Source organism: Lissotriton helveticus, chromosome 5_1, assembly GCF_964261635.1.
Source record: "Lissotriton helveticus chromosome 5_1, aLisHel1.1, whole genome shotgun sequence".
NCBI lineage: Eukaryota > Metazoa > Chordata > Amphibia > Caudata > Salamandridae > Lissotriton > Lissotriton helveticus.
The window spans coordinates 1,297,080,614-1,297,104,895 of NC_136065.1; the positions used below are offsets into that span (position 1 = coordinate 1,297,080,614).

The 24,282-nt window shown below is 44.4% G+C and overlaps 2 protein-coding genes across 3 annotated transcripts in view; one reads left to right on the forward strand and one right to left on the reverse strand.

Annotated features, from left to right (window-relative positions):
* CEPT1 (choline/ethanolamine phosphotransferase 1) overlaps positions 1 to 24,282 on the reverse strand; it is a 230,728-nt gene that overhangs the window by 120,250 nt on the left and 86,196 nt on the right. Inside the window, exon 5 of one of the 2 annotated variants that reach the window (XM_078644128.1) lies at positions 22,892 to 22,976. In XM_078644128.1, coding sequence (XP_078500254.1) covers positions 22,892 to 22,976 — 85 coding nt within the window. Of the gene's footprint in view, positions 1 to 4,551; positions 4,637 to 22,891; positions 22,977 to 24,282 lie in introns of both variants that reach the window. The other variant, XM_078644129.1, reaches the window with a different exon arrangement.
* Positions 8,704 to 15,513, forward strand: LOC144755327 (uncharacterized). Its single transcript, XM_078644127.1, has 2 exons — positions 8,704 to 9,861; positions 13,788 to 15,513. The coding sequence occupies exons 1-2, from the start codon at positions 8,855 to 8,857 to the stop codon at positions 14,245 to 14,247; spliced, it is 1,467 nt and encodes a 488-aa protein (XP_078500253.1). The 5' UTR covers positions 8,704 to 8,854; the 3' UTR covers positions 14,248 to 15,513.

Below are 24,282 nucleotides of genomic sequence, written 5' to 3' on the forward strand. Positions count from 1 at the left end.
ACAAATGATGGACGGAGCAAGGGACCGACCAGAACTTATTGGCGTGGTCAAGGTAGAATGAAATAATTTTTGGGTCCAGGCGTTCGAGTCTCTTCTCTTCTTTAGAATGGTAAAGAGGAGAAAAGAAAATAGGAAAGGTGATATTTTGGCCTACATGAAAGTGTGTCACTACCTTCGGAAGGAAGGTCGCATGTATTTAAAGGACAAGCTTGTCTGGGTAAAAGATGGTATAAGGAGGGTGCACAAAAAACACAGTAGACTGACCCACTAACAAATACGACTCACTGGTACTTTTTTTGAGTGCCAGAAACCAATTAGGTTTGTTAAAAGACCCCTCACCCACCAACCTAGTTGGTGGCATGCTTTATCATTGGGGTGCCAACTGGGTAGCAGAGTGCCACCCAGTTGTGCTACAACGCCTGATTACAGCGTAGCTGAATTTGTGCTATTGTGTGATGAAAAAGTGATGAGGAAGTGGCGCAGGATATAAATGTCTCTGGAAGTCCTTACTGAATAGTGCTTTATTCCCAGTGGTCCAGGACAAGTTTAAAAAGAGGGGGGACAACTGCAAGATAAATTAATTTTAGTTGTCACTGTGGTCGGTCTACATGTTTCAGCCTCAATAAAAATTGTGAGGCTTTCTTCAGGACCAGGTGAAATACATGAGGGTGTAGCAAAAACAAGCCACGCGTATCATTTTTTCAACACACACGCTGTGTGTTTTGCATGCAGTTGTGTCTGAGTACTTACGGACCCACTGGAAAAACACTAGCTACGAGTTAGTTGTAGCATTTTGTAGGACCCGGGAGGGGCCCCTGTCTGTAGTCAAACATTTGTCAAGACAGAGCTTCCGACGTCTGCACCTATTGGGGTCTCCTCGCGGTCCTGGATGCATCCGGGACCTTAGCATGTGTGTTGAAAAAACGATACACATGGCGTGCTTTTGCCACACCTGCACGTGTTTCACCTGGTCATGAAGAAAGCCTCACAATTTTAATGAGGCTGAAACATATAGACCTACCACAGTGACAATTAAGATCAATTTATCTTGAAGTTAACTCCCCCCACCCCCCTCTTTATTATTTGTCCTGGGCTGCTGGGAATAAAGCAATATTCAGTAAGGACTCCCAGAGACATTTTTAACCTGCACCACTTACTCATCACTTTTTCATCACACATCACGCTATAATCAGGCGTTGTAGTACACCTGGGTGGCACTCGGCTACCCAGTTGGGACCCCAATGATGAAGCATGCCACCAACTAGGTTGGTGGGTGAGGGGTCTTTTAACAAACCTAATGGGTTTCTGACACTCCAAAAAGTACCACTGAGTCGTCACTGTGTTGTTTGTACATTATTCTGGGGATAGGGACGTACCCCATAATAATCCTCGCTCTCTCCATTTGTTTACACATAAGGAGGGTGCACACACAGCGCCTGCAGTTCACGGATTAGAACCATACCATTTCATTTAGCTGGAGTTGGGGAAGGAGGCTTAGGAAGTGGAGCATTTGGCCACTGCTGGCCTGGGGGAGCTCCAAAGACCATGCAGCCGCATACAAACCCGATTAGAAAGGAATTTTTTGGGGGGTTATTGAAAAGCTCTTACATTTCTGGACCAAAAGATGAACAGAATGAAATAGACTGAAAATCCTAAATCAAATGATGACCCAGTGGCTCAGCCAAAACAACCTGATGGGTTTTTATGTTCTTCGGATCTCAAGAAATGAGTCTGAGTAACCATGATACAAATCAAAGAAAGTCAAAAGGGTGCCTGAACCTACAGATGGCTAAATAATGTAGGAGTATTCTACTATAGGGACTTTTTGAAAGAATAAATGTGCTTCTCTATTCAGATGTGGGTCCTCATTGAAATCTTTGTGAAACAGTTTGTTAAACAAAGGGAAGTTCAGAGTCAGTTGGTTTTGAAGGTTTAACTATCTAGTCTAAGACTGTGGGCTTCTGTGTTCATGATATATTTCTATTAATCTTTTTACCTGTGCCTCCAACCTTTTCTCCTTACAGGAAATGTTGTCTTCGACTAAGCCTGTGTTTTGGAGGCCACTTTTCCACAATCAAGAGGTTGAACTCAAAGGTAGGGCAAAATGATCTATAATTTGGGCAACAGAGCCAGAACCCATGTGCCCTGCTCAACCAGAGTCCTAGCAGTGCTCTTTGAAGTGAGCCATTCAATTACTTGCCCAATGCACTTCTGGCAATGGTTGGTAGCATTGACACAACAGCACTGCCCCTTTGGGTCCAGGCTGAGAGGTCCATGCTACACCAACCGATCCGAAAGGGATCATAACTTTTTTTTAAAAACCTTCCCACATCATGTATGGGATATCCAGTGATATCTGTAATAGCGTATGACTTTGTAGCAGTGCATATGTCATAGCCACTGCCCCTTGGAGCACCTCAGTGATACAAAGGATGCAGGGCTGTGATCATGTGAGACCCAACATTGGATATAATACAATAGTACTTGATTCTTCCATCAGTTCGTCTAAGAGTGTCTACAAATTATTCCTGCTTCTTGTGGTTTACTAGTTGGTGTCTCAGATGTCAGACTTTGGCACAACAGATTCATTTTAAATCATCCTGGACCTCATGGTCAAAGCTGATGAAGCAGTCAAGGAAAGGTTCGCTCATCAACAGGGAGTCTTTTTGCTAATGCTAATGTGGCTCATCTTGGAAGGGAAACAAGACCTGGAGTGAGCAGCATGTCAAAATAAATATATCGACGTACCTTTTTTTTTACTGCATTAAAATCTTTGGATTCCCTGGTACCTGGAAATCGCACATTCAAATAGTTCCAAAGCGTCCTTTCCGAAAAATAATGAGACCTTAAAAGTATTAGTGGAGAAGAATACCCCAGACATCAAAAACAGTACCTGAAATTGCTATTTACTGGAACTTGAGAAATGTAGCATCTGCACTCCTTAAAGGCAGCCCTATGAATAACACCGGAAAGGACACCTATAGTTAGGCTCAAGTCTCTGTAAAAGTGAAAGAACAATGACACCAGGGTGAAGAAAAGGGACAGCAAAAAGGAAGGCTTCTTGCTTTTGGCAGTTTGCATTCAGGCTTTCCTACTGATACTATGGCAGATGCTTCAGTTTCTTTTAGAAAAAGGCTGTCACTGGGTTATGAAAGAATGGAGCTGAGGAAGTTCAAGTCTTAAAACCAAACCCAAGTGAGCAAATGCTACAATACATACATTTGCATTGGGTGCACTATCATTTATGGCCATTTACCATGTTAACACTTTGTTTTTTAAGTATGTAAATTAAACTCAACATTTGCCGCACTTTATGCTACCCAATCAAGGGTGTACCTTTAAAAACTGGAATGAATCCGTCCACACTGACCATGCAAACTAGGTTTCAGTTACTGAATACTTCAGAGGTGCTTTGGCATAAAGTCTATGCAAACAGTATTAGCTACACATTCTAACAACAAGACGACAAGTCTTCAAAACACTCTACCCTTTTCTTGGCCTTTCCTTGTTCCACAAAAGCCAGGGTTTAAAGACCAATCTGGGCTAAAAGACAAATGGGAGTACTGCTGGATTTGCACTTCCCAAAGGAAAGATGAATATATACTGAAAACGTCCTATCGGACATTTTGGTTAAGGTTTATACCACTTGGAAAGGAAAAAAATAACGTTAGCAGTTGGTAACATACAGATTACAATGGAGCACACGTAGGTTAAAAAGCATTGCAGTATTTAACTAAAATGTTGTCCCTGTCATTTTAATGTCCAATTACTCTGCAACCAATAACGTCTGATTCAGCTTTAAAGCCAGCATGCAGTTAATTCATGCATTATGTTCAGCGGATGTGGTTGAGAAAACAAGGCGGATGCCTCCAGCTCAGAAACCAGTCTTTGACAACCTGCATCATTTGATAAGACTGCTGCGTCTCCTGATGTCGAGGACACTAGTACAAAAAATGTTGTTTTGGAATTTTTTTTAAATCCTACAAAAACATGAAACCTATTAGGAGAACATGTTACATTTTCATTGCCATTATGTGGTTTAGTGATTTTAACAAGGCAGTGACAGAGTCCAATTCTTAAGACGTGATGGATTTTGAAAATTAATCAGCAATTAGATTGCTTTTATTAAAAGATAAAGTAGATGTTCTCCTTAGACATGGTGTGACATATACCACTAATACAAAGATAAAAAAAGATACAGTACATGCATGAAAGGCCCATGTAGTGAAGAGCTATAGAACGTTTGCCTGGGGAAGTTATATAGAATCATAATTAAACACCAAAAAAGTTTCCAAATTTCCCTGTGGTATAAACATAGTTTATTAAATACTTGGCACTTTAATTTTTTTTATACATATTGTGAATTCTGCATGTGCCAATGTTTTCTTCTGAAAACTTTTCAACTAATCAAAAAACAGGCCACAGTGGTCTCAAAAATAAAATCTAAAAATTTACCTCCAAAAAAATGGCAAAGTTTAATGAAGACAAGTAATGCAATGTTGTATTTCTATAATCAATCTCATTGAAATTGTGTAAAATTAATGAAATTACCATGGAATGCCAAAAAGCTGGTCCTCCGATCGCTGACAGCAAGTACATGATTATTATGAGGATTTGTACTTCAGTCACATCAATTCTGATTAGGTACAAAAAGCCAAAAAAGCATGATTACATCAAGCAGTGTCATGTCAAGAATCTGCTAGCCAAGCAATAGCTAACCTCTATCATGCACACGGTACCTGTTATAAAGTAGAGAAAAACATTTTTCGAATTTCAACACCGTGCAAGGCAATAAAAATCCACACTCATGAAAACTTTAAAAACGCTATACTTAAAAACATTACTGTCGTTTTATCGTCATCTTTCAGAAGTTTCAGACATGGAAAATAGTGTTTCAATTCAGTCACTTTAAACGCATTGTAGATTTCAGATCAATGTCACCCTGACTGATCCCACACTCGCCCAACATACACACCCACAACTTCAACATGGCGGAATGTCACAGCACACAAATCTCAGAAGGTTGACACTGCAAACCCCACTTAATCAAGTTCCAGACTCTTCTTATTCTTGTGGAACAGAGAAGATGACAGAAGAGTGTTCAAACTAAAGTGTGCATCAATATCAGTAGCTCTGTCTGCACTTTAATTCACATGTGTATACTGACAGAGCTATTACAATTGAAACAAAAATATTATGATGTCTTTAAGTGTGTTTTCCTGGCTCAAGATAACTAAGCCTTAGTTAAGTCTCAACACATCTTGTTCATGATGTTCATTCTGTGTTTATATTTCTTGCTTGGAAACTACCTGCAGCAAGATGTGGATTGTTTATCTCTGTAAGACACCGTTCTCGAAGAGTTTAAGAGAAGAAAGCCTTTTGCTAAAATCTCCAAGGTTCTTCCTGCCAGCACATTGTTGTATTACATTTATTCACAAGGGTTCTCTGTTTATGTAACTTGTTTGTTCTAGCACCGTAGAAAGATATTAGGTCAGAAACGGCATATCAATATTCATGTAGTGGGTTAATGCTAGGGGGTTTGGGTTATGTGACGTTTTACAATATGAAAATGTGATTTGTTGGAGCACTGATCAAACCATGCCGACTTTTAAGTTAATGTGATTTCTATCCAAGAAATCTGAATATAATCCATTGGAACTGGTAAAGAACAAAATTGCTTTGGATCCTTCTAGGGGTGCTGTTTGATTTGATACTGATTTTGCTGCACATTTGAGACTTGTACAATTTTGTGATTTTGCCTTTATCCCTGTATTAATCTCTATCTAAAAGCTTTCATGAAAAACTACATTCACACATTTCAATGAGATTACTTCTGCGTCACACTTTATTTTTGTATTGTACTTTGTAATTTTGTAATAATCATTCATGGTTTTTCTAATCTCAAACTCCCTTTTTCGGTATGTCTTTTCCTTTTGATTGTATTTTCAAATGAGGTTTTGAATCTGGTCACTAGAGAAACATTTCAAAGACTGAGGTGAATACAGTCCAAACAACCCGATGTTTGGGCGCACCACTGTCATACAGATATCAAAGAGCCCTGTGCACCCACAAATGTGTATTTTCATTAGGGAAGTTGCACAAACTAATATGTAAGGCAACTTATATAAACCTCTAGCCCATTTGTCTGGTGAGAGATCAGTAGATCATGACCCTTTGAAATCACCTAATTAACTATAAACCAACCTTGCCTTCTTCAAGCATCTCAGTTACAGGGACAAAATACAGTGGAAGCACAACAAAAGATATTTAGAAGCTGAATCTTTCCCGCCATGACCACATTCGCTCAGTCAACATAGTCAGACTTGCATTACAATTATGCTGTCGTAAGAACATTTAGCAGAGAGATTTTGGCAGTCCGCATGATACAAAATGAGCAAAAACAGGAGTCTCCTTTCCACAATAACAGTTTGACCTAACTGCCCAAAATGTTCACTTTATTAAAAATAATGCCAATATTCCAATGTGACAATGCACTCTCAAGACAATCAGTACGGTTTAATGCAACAAATGCAAAAAGATTGACCAACCATTCAGAACCAGAGCTGCACCAACAGATTAAAGAGTAAAGCAGCTTCATCTGAACAGATGGTGGATCTAGTAATGCCATTTATCTTGAAGGAACAAAGACAGGGGTAACTTCTCATAATGAGGAGCCCCACCAGGATCGCCAGTGCAACGTGAGGAATGTAAGACATCATCACCATGGCCTGGAAAATGTTTGAAAACAAATAAAATGCTCGGTGATAACTACTAAGGAAACCCATTTCTGGTGCAGTACATCCTAAATAACAGTATAAAATTCCAAAAACTTCAAAACGTATTAACCGACTGTGATGGCTAAATTAGGGACACATGAGATACTATCGGCCTGAAAACGTTTTCAGAACTACAGAAGTAATTTGATTAGCTGTATCGGAATTACTTAACTGCTCACACGTAAAATATTCACCACAAGATGAGGGGACTGACTGAGGAAAATACCCAGACCATTCCCCACCCCAATAAAAATAGACTACATTCAAAAAGTGGCAGTTTCGGAGGAAAAGGATATCACCACAATATCAGGGCAATATGTAATCTTGCGGGTCTAGCAGAACAGGCTGAATGGTATAATAGAGTAGAAGGTCCTGAAAGACCAAGTCTACATTGTCCTATCAGTACAAATGTTGCAGATACTCACAGGAGACTTCAGGCAAGGCCGTGCATTTTCCTCAGTCCTCAGCATCATCTAGCACAGACTTTTAAAAGATTGCGCCAGCAACTGAAATCAGCTAGGCTGCTTCAGAACTCCACCGTTAAACATTTTGGAATGGGCGCTACCAGTGACTAAAATAAGTATGCCTTCTCCAGCTTCCTCAGACAACTAGGACCATGCTGCTTCATTGAAAGCACTGAAGACAAAATGTTTATTACTGCCCAGCTATGCCAACTCGATCTGAATAGCTTTAGCGTTGTCCTACACGGCAGCCAAACATCTCCAAGAACTACATACCTTGAAGGACAGAGTTCTTCTGTCACAACTGGAGCTTTCAGGGCATATGTACGAAATGTGTTTGATTGCATGAAGCCACTTCATATAGCGCCCATGTGTTTTACTAGCTTCCCTTCCATCAGTACAATGTTACATCAGTTAAAAAAAAATTAATATGGTCTCTGCATTTGCTACTAGTCACCCTATGGATCATAAGTACCTGCATTTGAGACAGCAACTGTTCTAACACTGCTCACTACATGCAATTCTTATGTGCTGTGCCATTAGGCACACTCTGCTTTCACCACTTTATTTCAAATCCCACACACATCACCCACACGGCCCAAACTACAAACTTGTAATCATTTTAACTGAGGGCTTAGTAATGATGATGGAGTCTTCAGCTGGATCTTGTATTGGCACCGCCACAATCTAGCAGACCTCATTAATAATTCTATGTCAGTTCACGGAGGCTCAAATTATGCTTCTCAATCTTTACTACACATACAGCAGCACAGGGTTAAACTTTAAACAGCATACCCCGGAAGGACAACCCCCTCGAGGTCTGCACCAATCAGTACACACTATCTAGAATAAATGTCCACGAAGTTGCCGTCACTTCCTCTTTCTTTGCTCTGCAGCAGCGAGATAAGTGACTTTTTATTTCTTGCTACGTATATGTGCTAATATATGCTTATTTCTTGTCATATTCAGATACAGTGTTAGTTTTTTTTTATTTTAGTATAGCGTGCTGCGCTGCATTTGTCGAGCGTGAGTTCGCGCGGTAGTTTCTTTTCGGGAGTTGCGACTTGCTTTCCCGTTATACGCGCTTCATTATTTCATTAATTACTTTCTCCTTTCTTGCGCGCTGCACTGCCTTTCTTTAGTGCATGTCCGCCCTACCGTTGGAGTGTGAGGCTTTGGTGCCCCTCCGTCGTGTTCTTTCCTTGGGGGCAGTGGCGAGGGAGCAGAGCTTCGCACTTCGGTGCGCGTGGGGAGTAGGCAGCTGTTTCAGCCCCGCCTTCTTCTTTGTGCGCATGCGCGGAGAGCCGGTTTCGTTTTCGGTCACCGGCTCTTCACACATGTTTCACTGTTGGCCTGACAAATCCCCAGCTCGAATTTAACGCTTACTGGAGCGCTTTCCAGATGAGTGCTTGGCACTAGGGAAGTTTATGAGGGCAAGCTCCTGCCACTATTATACTATTATTATTTTCCATTCTGTCTATCGTCTTCTTGCATATTTTCCTGATAATTGCTGAGACCCACGTATTTTCTGTAGTCAGTGATACTTTTAGGGGTCTTTTGCCCTTGGGTTACTCCCCCCCCCCCCCAGAATCTCCTTCAGACCTCCGTTTCTGTATTATGGTGTATTACGCCGAGGAGGATGACAAGTGGGTTGAGTACAATGAGTATGAGGAATATCAGGAGCCTTATAACGATGAATGGGAGGAGCAACCTGTGGAAGCCCAGGATACCCACGTCCGGGGTTTAGTGAATAAGGCGCTTATTAAGGCCTTGACGCCCCTAACGAAAACCCTTAAATCTTCTGGCAAAAGAAAGACTAGGTCTTCTTGTAAGTACACTTCTACCATACAGGCTTCGGCTGAAGTCCTGATTAATATGGCGAAGAATGTTCTGCTAGACCATGGCTCCTTGGCAGGCAGGGATACGAAGGGAGAGTCTTCTCCGGCTACCCTGGATACAACAGATTCAGATGACGAATCAGTGCAGCCCAAGAAGAAGGTCAAAAAGACCAAACATGTGTTTTATGATGCACAGGAGGATGTGACACCAAAGAATCTGCTTTTTAATCCTCAGAATTTAATTCACCCTAGGTCTACTGAATGGGTTCCCTGTGTTGAGGTGGCGCACTATGTGCAAAATAATTTGCGACAGGGTTTTGAGAGTCAGGTGAGGGTCACCTTGCACTCGGAATGTCCCCGACCGTCGTTGGGTAAGGTGGCGGATACGCCAGAATTGGACCCTAACATGGCGACATTCATGCGAAAATTCACCAAAGATCCCAAAAAAGGTTTGGATAGGATCTGGAAAGGGTGCCAGGACATGATGTTAGATGTCACAGGTCCGCTGACTAAGATATTAGATGTCGCTGTCACAGCTAAGGACAAAGGTGTCCCCCTGGATTCCTCCGACATTATGGAATGGGCGCAACACGCCATGTGTTTTCTGGGCAATGCCAATGTGGCATTATCCACGGAGAGGAGAAGGTCTTTCCTTATGCGCATCGATCCCCAACTGGCTGAGATGGCTACTACGGAACCGGGTTCCTTGGCCAATGGCATGTTGTTTGGCGATGACTTCGTCAAAAAGATGGGCAAATATGTGGCCACTTTTTCTGCCTTGGATAAGTCAAGTCAAGTAGAGAATTTGTATAGCGCACTACATACCCATGGGTCTCAAGGCGCTTAGGGAGGGGAGGAGGATTACTTGTCAAATATCCATGTTTTAAGCTGCTTTCTGAATGCCAAGTGGTTCTGGGTAAGGCGAAGGTAAGTGGGGAGTGAGTTCCATGTTTTAGCTGCCAGGTATGAGAAGGATCTGCCTCCCATGGTGGTCTTGTTGATGCGAGGTACAGTGGCGAGGGCTTGGTTGGAAGAACGTAGTTGGCGGGGGGGGGGTGTAAAAGGACAGTCGTGAGTTGAGGCATTCTGGTCCGATGTCGTAGAGTGATTTGTGTGCGTGGGTTAGCAGTCGGAAAGTGATCCTCTTATTGACGGGTAGCCAGTGGAGGTCTTTCAGGTGACCAGAGATGTGTTCGTTACGCGGGATGTCTAATATGATCCTGGCTGAGGCGTTTTGGATTCGTTGGAGTTTCTTCTGGAGTTTAGCGGTAGTACCTGCGTAGAGGGTGTTTCCGTAGTCCAGTCGGCTCGTGACCAGAGCATGGGTGACTGTTTTTCTGGTTTCGGTGGGGATCCAGCGAAATGTTTTTTTGAGCATGCGAAGAATGTTGAAGCAGGATGAGGATACGGCGCTGACTTGTCTGTTCATTGAGAGTGAAGAATCCAGGATAACACCTAGGTTCCGTGCGTGGTCTGTCGGGATGGGTGCTTTTCCAAGGGCTTCCGGCCACCAAGAGTCGTCCCATGCAGAGGGGGATGTACCTAAGATGAGGACTTCTGTTTTATCTGAGTTAAGTTTCAGACGGCTGTGTTTCATCCATTCGGCAACTTCTTTCATTCCTTCGTGTAGGTTAGTTTTGGCGGTGCTGGGGTCATTGGTGAGAGAAAGGATCAGTTGAGTATCATCCGCGTAGGAGATGATGTTGAGGTTGTGTTGGCGAGCGATGGCCGCAAGGGGGCTCATGTATACGTTGAAGAGGGTGGGACTGAGTGAGGATCCTTGTGGTACGCCACAGATGACTTCAGTGGCCTCGGACTTGAAAGGTGGAAGGCGGACTCTCTGGGTTCTTCCGGTGAGGAACGAGGTGATCCATTCAAGTGCTTTTCCTTGTATTCCAATGTTTCTGAGGCGTTGTAAAAGGGTGCTGTGGCAGACTGTGTCGAAGGCTGCAGAGAGGTCGAGGAGGATGAGGGCGACTGTGTCTCCATTGTCCAGTAGAGTTCGAATATCGTCTGTTGCTGCGATGAGGGCGGTCTCGGTGCTGTGTTTTGCTCGGAAGCCAGATTGTGAGGAGTCGAGGGATTTGTTGGCTTCGAGGAAAGCGGCGAGCTGGTTGTTGACAGCTTTTTCGATGACTTTGGCCGGGAAAGGAAGGAGCGATATGGGGCGGTAATTTTTGAGTTCGGTGGGGTCCGCTGTGGGTTTTTTCAGAAGGGCGGTAAGTTCAGCGTGTTTCCAGCTTTCCGGGAAGGTGGCGGAGTTGAAGGAGCAGTTGATGACGTCTCGGAGGTGCGGTGCTATGATGGAGTCTGCCTTGTTGAAGATGTGGTGAGGGCATGGGTCTGTGGGGGATCCTGAGTGGATGGAGTTCATCAGGCGGATGGTGTCCTCAGTGGAGATTGGGTTCCAGTCGTTAAGGGTGTTCGAGGGGGGAGAATGTTCGGCATATGGTTGGGTGGGTTGTTCTCCGGGTTGGTTGTCGAAGCTGTTGTGGATGTCTGCGATTTGGTTGTGGAAGAATAGAGCCAGGGAGTCGCAGAGGGCTTGAGAGGGGGTGATGTCGTTGGAGTTGGCCGAGGGGTTGGTGAATTCCTTGACGATGTTGAAAAGTTCCTTGCTGTTGTGGGCGTTGTTGTCTAGTCGATCCTTGAATGCTGTTTTCTTGGCATTCCGGATCAGTTGGTGGTGTATGCGGGTGGCGTTTTTGAAGGCGTCCTTGGTGCTGGAGGTTGGGTCTTTTTTCCAGGCCTTCTCAAGGGAGCGGCAGAGTTTCTTGGATTTCTTAAGATCATCGTTGAACCATGAGGCTTTCTTGCTGCCAGGTTTGTTTTGACGTTTTTTCAGTGGTGCTAGGATGTCGGCGGTGTTGGATAACCATAGGGTGAAGTTGGCGGCGGCTTGGTCTGGGTTAGAAGAGTGGGCTGGTGTGTTTAAAAGGAGCGATGAGGAGATCTGGTCGATGGTGATTTTGTTCCAGTTTCTTTGCAGAGTTGGTTGGAGGTGGTTGGTGGGTTTCGGCTTGTTGTAGGTGAAGTGAACGCAGCTGTGATCAGTCCAGAGGAGATCCGTAGTGTGGCTGAAGGAGACATGATTGCTGGAGGTGAAGATGGGGTCGAGTGTGTGACCTGCGATGTGGGTGGGGGAAGTGACCAGTTGTTTAAGTCCGAGGTTGGCGAGGTTGTCCAAAAGGGTGGTGGTGTTGCGGTCGTTGTTCTTTTCAAGGTGAAAGTTGAGGTCTCCCAGAAGGATGTAATCTTTGGAGGGGAGCGCGTGTGGAGTGATGAAGTCCGTGATGTCTTCACTGAATTTTGCGCGAGGTCCTGGTGGTCTATAGAGGAGGGTGCCTCTGAGTGTGGTTTTGGGGTCGATGTGGATCTGGAAGTGAAGGTGTTCAGAGTTGGCGAGGTTGACGTCAGAGCTGGTTGAGATGTGGATTGATTTTTTATGGACGATAGCGATTCCTCCTCCTGTGTGGCCGGTACGGTCCTTGCGTGTGATCTTATAATCTTCAGGGATGGCAATGGTGATGTCTGGGGCGGAGGAAGCGTTCATCCATGTTTCTGTTAGGAAGGCGACGTCTGGAGAGATGGTGTCTAGTAGATTCCATAGGTCAATGGCGTGTCTGTGGACCGATCGGGTGTTGAGAAGGATGCATTGTAGGTGGTTGGGGTCGGGAGTCTGTGGTGTTGTCGTAGCGGAGATGTTGTCGGTGCCGATGAATTTGCAGGAGTAGCAAGAGAAAGGTCCATGGGTGTGTCCAGGAGCGGCTTGGACGCAGTTGGGGGCGCGACCGGGGTTAAGGGCTAGGAGGGTGGTGGCATCGTAAGTAATGCGGGAGGGCTGGGCAGCGCGAGGGGCAGGGGGTCTGGCGCTGGGCGCGGTCCAGGCGCAGACGGGCGTAGACGGGCTTACCTTTGGCGCACCTTCGGCGTGTACGTAGCGCGTGGACGCTGCGCGTGGGACCATCTGACATTAATGGACAGTGGAGGGGGCGGAGCGTGGGAGGGGCAGCAGGGAGGCGGTAGTGTGGCTGAGGGGCGGGTCAGGGTCAGGGGAGAACAACAACAACAAAATGGAGTAAATGTGGTCTCGAAATACAAAGTCCTATGATTAAAGCGGAGACAATAATTCAGACTGGATTTATTCCCGTCGAGTAGCCAGGAAGGCTAGCTCACCCCCAAGATACCAGAATTATTGACTATGGCAAAGGTTACAGGAGCCCACAAATCCAAAAAAAAACAACGGATGTGAGAAACACCCCTCCTCAGATAGACAAATATGGGGTCGTGAAGGTAAAAAATGTTTTGGATGGAACGGGCTCCCGAGTAAAACCTTAAGCATATATATCGCAAAATGAGGACAAAAAAAAAAAACAAAAAACAAAATGGAGGGTCCGAGGGAAGGCAGGCAGGGGTATCACTAACAACAAAAATGCAGCGAGTTAGCAGTAAGCGCAATTCGAGCACAAGCGCTGGTGAAATAAACACAATAAACACAATTACTGATGATAAGACAAGCCAATAGTCAAGCCAATAGCCTGAGCGAGGTCGCGCTGCGAGAGGCAGGTAATTAATAAAAGCGCTATGTGAGTGAGGCGCTAGAATATTAGGCAGCGGCAGTTTAGTGATCAGCGCTCAGAAAACGATACCAGGGAAGCACAGGAGGAGCGTGGTGGAGCGACCGTCCGGAAGCAGGTCCAGGTGGTCATAAGGCTCAGGCCAACATCAAACGCGTTTTTCATTCAGGTGTTTTTAACAGGGCCGGCCGGAACAGAGGTCGAGGGTCCGGCCGACGTGGTAATCAGACCTCTAGAGATGCAGAACAACGGGGCAGAGGAGGTTCCCAAAGATCAAAGTTCTACCCGACCCGCAACAGAGGTGACAGGGGTCGTGGATAACGTGGAGGTTACAGAGGCCAGCAGTTCCAGTCTGGAGATTCCTCCTATTCAGGTACCCATTTTACATTACGGGGATCATATGATGGGGAGGTCGTATTGCGCAGTTCCTTCCCAGATGGGAGGCCCTGACTCCCGACCCATGGATCAGTCAGACAGTTCGGGGTTTTCATATCGAGTTTTATGCAACTCCCACACAATTGGTGACTCCCAGACCACTAAGTTTTTCCCCTGTAGAGATGAGTTTCATCGACGAGGAAGTTCAGTCGTTACTTAACAAAGGGGCTATAGTACAGACGGATCCTCATCCGCACGGTTTTGTGAGTACGATCTTCTTGGTGCCCAAGAAAGATCCAGGTTTTCGTCTGGTTCTGAACTTGAAGGAGTTCAATGTGGGAGTAGTATAGCGTCATTTCAAAATGGAGGGTATTCATCTCTTGAGAGACATGTTGCTAAGTCAGGATTGGATGGTTCGGTTGATCTAAAAGATGCCTATCTGGCGGTCGCCATTTTTCCACCTAACGAGCACTTCCTCCAATTTCAATGGCGCAGTCAGTGGTTCGAGTTTTCGGCTATGCCCTTCGGTCTCTCGTCCGCTCCATGGTGTTTCACTAAACTCAGGAGACCGGTTGTTCAGTGGTTAAGGGAGGGAGGAGTCGGACTCAGTCTATCTGGACGATATTCTGATAATGGGCCAGTCGGCCGCGGTGGTGCAACTTCATCTGTCTTGGACTATCCAACTCCTCCAGGAGTTGGGATTTCTCCTCAATGCTCCAAAATCCCTTCTGGTACCTTTGCAAGTCATCGATTTCTTGGGTTTTCAGGTAAATTCCTTGACCTCTCAACTGCTTTTGCCTCTCAAGAAGAGGATAGCGATCAAGAAAGAGTTGAGGAGAGCGCTTGCCTCTCAGACAATATCATTGATGACATTAGCACGCTTCGTGGGTTTGTTGGCGGCGTCCATTCAGGCAATTTTTCCTGGTCCGTTACATTACAGGGCCTTACAGAGGTTGAAGATTCTGAATCTCCGCAGAGGCTTACACTATGCAGAGCAGATTACGATCTCGCAGGAGGCGCGCCTCTAAATGAATTGGTGTTTAGAGCACATGGACGCTTGGAATGGCAGGGCCATCTTTTCGGCGAGTCCGGATGCCATCATAAGAGTCCGATGCCAGTCAGTGGGGCTGGGGTGCTCGTTGTGGGACAATGGAGACCGGGGGTCGGTGGTCCCAAGAGGAATTGCGTCTCCATATCAACAGCCTGGAACTATTGGCAGGATCTTTTGCGATTCGAACTCTGTCTCCTCAGCGAGCGAGTTGTTGTATTCTACTGCGTCTGGACACTGTGTCCGCGGTTCGTTATATCAATCGCCTGGGGGGTACCAGATCCCAACTTCTAGCAGAAATAGCCAAGGATTTTTGGCACTACTGCCTGGATCACCACATTTCAGTGACAGCGGAATACATTCCAGGTTCATCGAATGTGGTGGCAGATTGGAATTCCAGATTTCTGAGGGATTCCAGCGATTGGAGACTTCACCCCAGTGTGTTTCAGGCATTGAATTCCAAATGGGGTCCGTGTGCACTAGATCGGTTTGCGTCCCGACTCAACAGACAACTTCCCCTGTTTTACAGTTGGCGTCCGGATCCGTTAGCGATCAGCTCGGACGCATTCCTTCAATCATGGACGACGGGCATTCTATATGCCTTCCCCCCCTTCGTCATGATTCCGAGGTTGTTAGCACAGACTCGCAGGCAGGTGGGGGGAAATAATCTTAGTACACCCATGTTGGAAGGCGCAAGCTTGGTTTGCGGTGGCAATGAGCTTATCATGTGCTCCACCGGTTCGGCTCAGGTCCTTCCCAGAGTTGTTGACGGATCCAGTGGGCCTTCATCATCCCTTAGTCCTGCAAGGTCAGTTGCCTCTCATGGCGTGGAGACTTTCCGGCGACGCTGGCAAGTGCCGGAAGTTTCACAGGACACTCTTTTTTCTCTCCCAGTCTTGGGCACCTTCCACGCACAAACGATACGAGTCCGCTTGGCGACGATGGGTGCGTTGGTGTGGTGAAAGACAGAGTGATCCCTTGGGATCTAGTATCTCTGTGATTGCGAATTTTTTATACAACTTGGCTAAGTCAGGCATGGCCTATAGGACAGTTAACAATTTTAGATCGGCCATTTCGGCAGGAGATCCGCACGTAGATGGTAGACCAGTGGGGGAACATCCCCTGGTCTGTAAGGTAGTACGGGGTATCAGGCTGGTGAATCCCACTCAACCTAAATATCAGTCGTTATGGGATGTTTCCATAGTTCAGAGGTACTTGAAAACTTGGCCAGCCAATGAAGGGCTGTCGCGCAAACAATTGTCTGCCAAATTGACGCTTTTGTTATGCCTTATTTCATGCAGACGTGTGTCTGATGTACGTGCTCTGGATTTAGCAGACAGAGTGTTTACTCCCTCTGGAGTTTCTTTCACAATTTCCCGTCGTACTAAGACTCATTCTAAATGCATTTCTTATCCTGCTTTTCCTCATCATGTTATGTTATGTTATGTTAATTAAAATGTATAAAGCGCACATACGCCCATGGGCTTCTTGCGCTGGGAAAGAGATTAATAACACAACAAGGAAAATACCAATAACAATCACTACTCAAGATATGCCTGTGTGAAAAGCAGGGTTTTGTAGGCCCGTCGGAAAGTAAGGAGGTCCCTACTCTGTCTAAGAGTCAGAGGCAAAGAATTCTACAGGGAGGCTGCCAAGAAGTGGAAACAACTGCCTCCCTGTCGCTTTCTCCTAAACCGGGGTACCTCCAGTAAATCTTTATGGGCTGATCGCAAACTACGCGAGGGGATGTATCTCCCTATCAACTGCCTTATAAACAGTGGGCCCTTACCTTGTAAGGCCTTGAAAATAATACACCCTGCTTTAAAAGCCGCTCTCTGGGCCACAGGTAGCCAGTGTAGTTTCTCAAGTCCTGTTTTGATAGATTCCCATTTGGGTACCTTACAGATCAGCCTGGCAGCTTGATTCTGGAGATATTGTAATCTTCTAAGTTGACCTGCAGGTAAACCCAGATATAGGCTGTTGGAAAAGTCAATATGGGAGAGAACTAGGGCAGTGACTACTTGGATCAAAGCTGAATGAGTAAGGAGGTGTGCAATTTTTTTTATTTTCCTTAATTGGAAAAAACCTGAGGAGACCACTGTTCCGATCTGTGATTTTAGGGAAAGATCCTCATTGATGGTCACTCCCAGACTCTTTACCGAGTGCGACTTTTTGGGAGGGAGGCCCATGTCTAAAGGCCAAAAGTGAGGGCCCCAACTAATCTCGCTTTTCCCAGGCAAGATCAGCTCGGTCTTTCCTGGGTTCAGTTTAAGATGGTTTGAGGACATCCACCTCTGAATGTGGGTCATAGTTGCCTGAAAATCCGCAACAGAATCGGGCGAATTTAATGTAAAGACTAACTGTAAGTCATCTGCATAATTATATGTAGTTACTTTGTAATTTCTCAGTGAAAACAATAAAGGCCTCATGTACAAATTAAATAATAAAGGAGACAAAGAGGAGCCCTGGGGGACCCCGCAGAAGGAATTGATTTTAGAAGCTGTAAATTACCCTAGCCGAACAGACTGAGTGCGTTCCGATATAAAAGAATGCAGCCAGGCCAAGGCAGAATCTTTAAGGCCGGCCTGTTCGACACGGTTGACCAGAATGGAGTAGTCAACCGTGTCGAATGCGGCAGACAGGTCAAGAAGCACTAAAGCCTGATGGAGGTTATTATCGGCATTGGACCTCAGAGTGTTCTGGACGGCCAGTATCACTGCCTCTGTAGAGTGGCAGGGCCGAAAGCCTGCCTGATTAGGTTGCAAATATTCAGAATCCTCTATAAATTTCGATAGGCAATTGGTGACATGAGCCTCCAAGATCTTTGAGAGGTAGGGCAGGAGAGAAATTGGCCGATAGTTTGTGAGGTCAAGGGGGTCTTTGCCGGTTTTTTTTGTCAGAGGGATCAGTAGGGCCTGTTTAAAGCTGCGAGGGACCATTCCAGACAGGAGGGATTCGTTAAGCAGTGGTAACATGCCATTAGGAATAGCATGTCCGATCTCCCTCATAATGTGCGGAGGGCACATGTCCTCAGGGGATCCTGACTTTACTCTGTTTAATAGAACTGAAAAGGTTTCTAAGTCCATGAGAGGGAAGGAATGAAGTGTTAATGGATTATAAAAACAATATTCAGTCTTGTGTTTAAGAAGGAGTTTTTGGTACCCTTTCCTAGCTAGACAGTAGGCTGCCCTAGCTTGTGGGCAATATTTTAATCGCCATGCTCTTTCTTGCTGACGGACTTCCAGCTTTAGTTTTTTTAGGTCAGGTGTAAACCACCTATGGGCATCCGCGTTTCTTGAACTGCCAAAGCTGATCAGAGGGGCATGATCATTAGTGGCTATATTTATCCATTCTCTGAGCCTAGAGTCCGCTACCTCTACGTCAGTGCTCAGTGAGGGGAGGGAAATAATTAGTGAGTTTAAAAATGCTGGCATGTCCACTGAATTCCATTTCCTAGTGGTCCTGCTGGCTTGTAGCCTAAATTGAGTGATTTTATCTATAAAGAATGAGAACCCTATAGTGTAATGGTCAGACCAACTGCAAGGTTTGATATCGATGGAGTGAATTGATAAATTTGAAGTCCAAATTTGGTCGAAGCTGTGGCCCTTCTGATGGGTCGAGGTATTAATATGTTGGGTCAAGTTTATATCATTTAGAAGATCTTTCATCTCTGCTGCTTGCGGATCTAATAATAGGTTATCGAACCAATAGTTTAAATCTCCAATCAGGAGTAATTTGGAGTGGTTCGTAACTAAGAGGGCCAGCTGCTCTGCTAGGATGGCTGAAAATGTGGTCATTGTTTGTGGCGGACGGTACAGGAGAACCACTACCAGTGTTCCATTGATGGAATCTAGTTTGGCCACTATATTGTCTGAATTGGGCAGAGGTAGAGATGGTAATTGCCTGAGTTGATATTTTTTATTAATGATGATGGCCACTCCTCCCCCAACCTTCCCTAAGGGACGGATTGCTGATATGATATAATAATCAGCTGGTAAAGCAGCTAAAATGTCCGGTAGGGAATCTGGGGTAAGCCATGTTTCTGTTAATAACAGCATATCCGGTTTCATGTCTGTTAATAGCAAAAATATATCCGTCTGATGTCTAATCATTGAGCGGGTGTTTAGATAAATGCAGCGGAAATTGCATGTTGCGCCCGATGTGGTCGCATGCACTGAGTACTTAGGTATAGACTCAGCTGCCAAGGTACTAGAGTTACTAATACCAAGACGAGATGTTCGTTTCATCGTGTTGGGCGGCACTGGGGGGCACATCATAAGGTTAGGTTTTAGAGCCAGTAGCTCTGCAGATGAATAGGTGAAAAAACGGGCAGAGTCCTTGGCCCCTGGCCCCGGACGCTCGCGGACGAGCGCAGACGAGCCTAACTCTAGCGCAACTCCGGCGCGCCTCCGTCGTGCCCGCTGCGCTCCCTCCAACACATCGCGTTTTATGTGAGTGAGCCTTGAGCAACTGGACCGCTGCCTCAGGTCCCAGTGCTCTCTGGCTCCTCCCAATATGGCGCCCGTTCTCGCCACCAGACCGGCAATGAAAGCCGCGGTAGGCGAGCCGCCCTCCACTCGATCGGCAGAGGAACCGCGGTGGACCAGGGCAGAGGGGCCGCTAGCTGCAGTTAAGAATAGCGGTGTAACTTGCGCTCAATGCGTTTTAAGCAGGCGTGTTAGTCAACATGCAGCTGCCTAAATAAACAGGGTTTAAAGTGCTACAATCATACACAAAAACACTCCAAAGGTGCAGCGTTTACAAGAGAATGCAATTATTAAAATAACCACTATTAGCTCAGTGATTCAGGTATCGCATTTAAAATAATACAGGCAGGTTGAGGTTAAAAAGATTCTCAAAGATCTGCCCTTGTGTAGGCTCTCTCTCCAATGGCGCCGGGAAGCTGCCACCTACCCGGAATCCACGAAGGAATGAGCGTCTCCCTGTCGTTTTATGTGAGTGAGCCTCGAGCAACTGGACCGCTGCCTCAGGTCCCAGTGCTCTCTGGCTCCTCCCAATATGGCGCCCGTTCTCGCCACCAGACCGGCAATGAAAGCCGCGGTAGGCGAGCCGCCCTCCACTCGATCGGCAGAGGAGCCGCGGTGGACCGGGGCAGAGGGGCCGCTAGCTGCAGGTAAGAATAGCGGTGTAACTTGCGCTAAATGAGTTTTAAGCAGGTGTGTTAGTCAACATGCAGCCGCCTAAATAAACAGGGTTTAAAGTGCTACAATTATACACAAAAACACTCCAAAGGTGCAGCGTTTACAAGAGAATGCAATTATTAAAATAACCACTATTAGCTCAGTGATTCAGGTATCGCATTTAAAATAATACAGGCAGGTTGAGGTTAAAAAGATTCTCAATGGTCTGCCCTTGTGTAGGCTCTCTCTCCAATGGCGCCGGGAAGCTGCCACCTACCTGGAATCCACCGCAAACATAGCAAACTGTGTGTTGTGCAATGTTTAAAGGTCTATGAGGATTGTACCAGAGAGTTCAGGAATGATGTGGCAGGTCAACTGTTGATATCGCTTCAGAGACCTTTCCGCCCAGTCTCTTCCGCTACTCTAGCCAGGTGGATTACCTGGTTATTGGCTCAAGCGGGAATTGATTCCTCCCTTTTTGGTGCTTACTCTGTGAGAGGGTCCATGGCCTCGAAAGCCTTAGCGACTGGGTCCAGGTTACAAGATATTATGACTGCGGCGGACTGGTCCTCTGAGTCCACTTTTAAGACCTTTTTACCACAAACCTATTGTGTCTGTTGTAGTGGAGCAACTTTAAACTAGCATAATTTGAGCCTCCGTGGACTGACATAGAATGAAAAATGTTCTAGCTAACGCGACAAAGAATTTTCGGTTCTATTAAGGACACGGAGGCGAGAATTATCCCACCCAAGAAGGATTACTTTATGTATTACATGTTCTTTCATGATTGTTGTACTGATATTTGATTGCATATTTCAATGCTAATGTTTGACTTCTTATTTTTCCCACCCGATTTGTCAACTTGTGAATGTTATTTTCAGTCTGACATGGGTATTATGGCTGTGTTTCTTGTTTCAGGCGACCAAGGAAAACAAACCTGAGGTGTGAGCTGTTCTGACGAGGCATTGGACTGGCCTTCTACGTTTTGAAGAGGATGGTCGCTGACGCGGTTTGGCGTCAAGTTTGGGTTCAGTCCTGTTACAGTTTATAGACATTGGCAAAGAAAGAGGAAGTGACGGCAACTTCGTGGACATTTATTCATGATAGTGTGTACTGATTGGTGCAGACGTGGAGGGGGAGTTCCTTCCGGGGTATGATGTTTAAAGTTTAACCCTTTGCTGCTGTACGTGTAGTAAAGATTGAGAAGCATAATTCTCGCCTCCGTGTCCTTAATAGAATTGAAAATTCTTTGTCGCGTTAGCTAGAAATTTTTTCACTCACTGCAATAAAATCTATCCTTCATCCAAACGGTTTGTTTGAACAAAGAATCAGGTTGCATGTCTTCCATCATCAAGGACCTTGACTTGCTTCCCAGAGAGTACTATGTTCAGACCTGCACTACAATAAGCACTCTAGGCTTTACAGCAAACTCATTCTTATCAGTGAGTCTCACTTATCAAGAAATACGTTCAAGCTAGCTCTGGAGAATCCATTCCTATGAAGAAATGAAATACACTAAACAAATTAACAATTTTCAGCTTTGCTCATAAACTGTGCAAAACATTAGAAAAGCCTTAGAGACACAGGCTTTTTGTAATGCCATGAAATCATTCTTCAAGACTTTCTTTGAGTGCTAAGCTTTCTCTGTTTGTACTCTCTTAATTTTACTTCTTGTAATGTGCTGTATCGTACCTTTTGTATGGCTCTTATTACCCCTATGTACAAATGATACGTTTGGAATAGCTGGTTCTTTAACTGACAAGTGGATTTCTTGTGCTTTTTATCATATACAGCCTATCCTTCAGGCAGTGCTATATGAAAATATGAAAAGATTATAGCTCTCAAAATGTAAGATTAAATCTTCTGATCACTTTAAAGGAAAATCAAATGATAGTCATTTTTGTGAAGGACATAGTTACTTTACACAGCGTTATCCACGTTGAATCTTTCCGGTCAGTCAAAGAACATCACAACTTAAAGGTATATATAACACAAATTAGATCTATAGTCTTGAATGAGAAACTCATTGTTAATAAACATAAGAAACAACTTTCAAAACGAATTTCTAAATACAAATTCAGGAAGCTCATAAGACCTCTCTTTAGGTTGGCATTCTCCACACAGGATTCCTTCAAGCTTTTGTGTTTTCACATTCACATTTTATCCCCACGGATGATGTTAGATGTTTTCATGAGCCATAATCTTCCTGGGTGCCATGTGTTATTCTACAATAATCTTCATCCAACCCAATCACAGGAAGGTCCTGCATATATCAAACAGATCACACCTCCATGCCTTTTAAAAATTAACTACATAAATAATGAAATGAAAATTGAATATAGACCTAGCATCACTACAAAGAACATCCTGTTGGACTGAAGAAAGGATAACCAAGAATCAACATGAACTGCTAAAGATGCATACATTCTCACCAACATACAAAACAGAAACTTATAAAATGAAGTGTGGATTTGTATTGCCGTTTCGGAGTATGGACGTATTCATTACCAAGAACAAGTTACAAACCAGGGTAGACAGTAATTTTTTGCATTGGTCAGTATTTGCCATATCGCCCAATGGTGGATCTTTTACAGGACAGAATGTGCATGACAAGGCTGCTGTCGTTCTACAGAATGCATGCCACTGTTCATTGGCTAGCTTAGCTCCAGAGTTACCGTGTAGTTCCAGAACTCGGGACCCACAGTTCCTGTGAGGAGATGGAACACTATAACACAGAGTTCAGTCTCTGTTACATCGAATCTACGTGTGAAGGAGAGAGAATTTGGACAAGATAAACTTTGAATATTAAAACTGCGACTGGCAGAAATTATGGTTTGAAAAATCTAACTTACCTGAACATGCAGCCAAATATTCAGTTTAAACTGTAGATGCCTTAACAAGCAGGTTTTAATAACACCCAACGATTCAAACTGAATTTTGCTTATGATGCACTAATGAATACTAACAATTAACGCACATCTGAAGACCAAGATCAACACACTAAATTAGTCAAGCACCATCTACTCTTCCACCTTCCTCAATCGTCGTCTACATAAAAGATTGAGCACCAATGTAGGAACAAAGAAGGAAATCCAAAAAATATAGTGAAAATGATAACCGTTTGGGTACATAAATTGTGCATGCACACACACATCTCCATAAACGTAAACACCTTCATGCAATATTTTTCAATAATACTGGAAAGAATTTTGTTTTTCAAAGAATGCGATTTTTTATTTGTATTTTTTAGTAAAAATGATCAACACAACAGAGGTTACTCTGAAAGACATTACTTTTCAGCATGTTTTATGTTTTTTTTATTACAGGCCTAGAAATAAAGTCATGGGGGTTTTTGAATTCTGTGCATTGAAGTTTTTCTGCAGTGTATGTGCTCTGACCCCAAAAACGTAGTAAAATTAGCAATTTCACAATGTGTATATTTAACTTTCCAATAAGGACATAGTATATGGTGCAGGAAAATACACAAATAGCATAGAAAGTTAAATGTCACCTGGGGACAGCTGCCCTAATTGCCATTAACAAGACTTCAAGCCTACCATGTGTAGGCTGACTTGCTGCAGCTTTTAAACCTGCATGCAGAATTGTCAAATACTCATTTTTGGCAGGAATAAACCCTATTTTTAAATACTAAATAAGTCATCTCTATAGGTCTTGCAACCCACAAGGTAGGGAGCCTAGTATTTAAAAATAGATAATAAGACTTTCATGTAGGCATGTCCTTACAGTGACTAGCCTCCAATGTATATGGCTGTTAATGTTCGCATGCGATAAATTAATGTGCAATTAAAATACTGTTTCTTAAATTGGGTTTGGGATAAACTAGAGCAATTAAAATACTGTTTCTTAAATTGGGTTTGGGATAAACTAGAGCAATGATTCAACCATTGTATTAAATACTTCTAAAAATCCATTTCAATGGTGATGTTGGATTTGGGACAGATATGCCACTGGGAACTGCAAGGCCCTCACCACATAGTTGTGGCATGCTTCATCATTGGGCATTCCCACACTTGAACTGTTAAGAGTTCAAGTGGGGGTACTACCA

Excerpts from the sequence above, each read along its gene's own strand:
- LOC144755327 (XM_078644127.1), top strand. The coding sequence starts at position 8,855 with ATGGTGTATTACGCCGAGGAGGATGACAAGTGGGTTGAGTACAATGAG. Across the intron at positions 9,862-13,787 it reads ACTTTTTCTGCCTTGGATAA|GCTCAGGCCAACATCAAACG; the intron begins GTCAAGTCAAGT and ends GGTGGTCATAAG.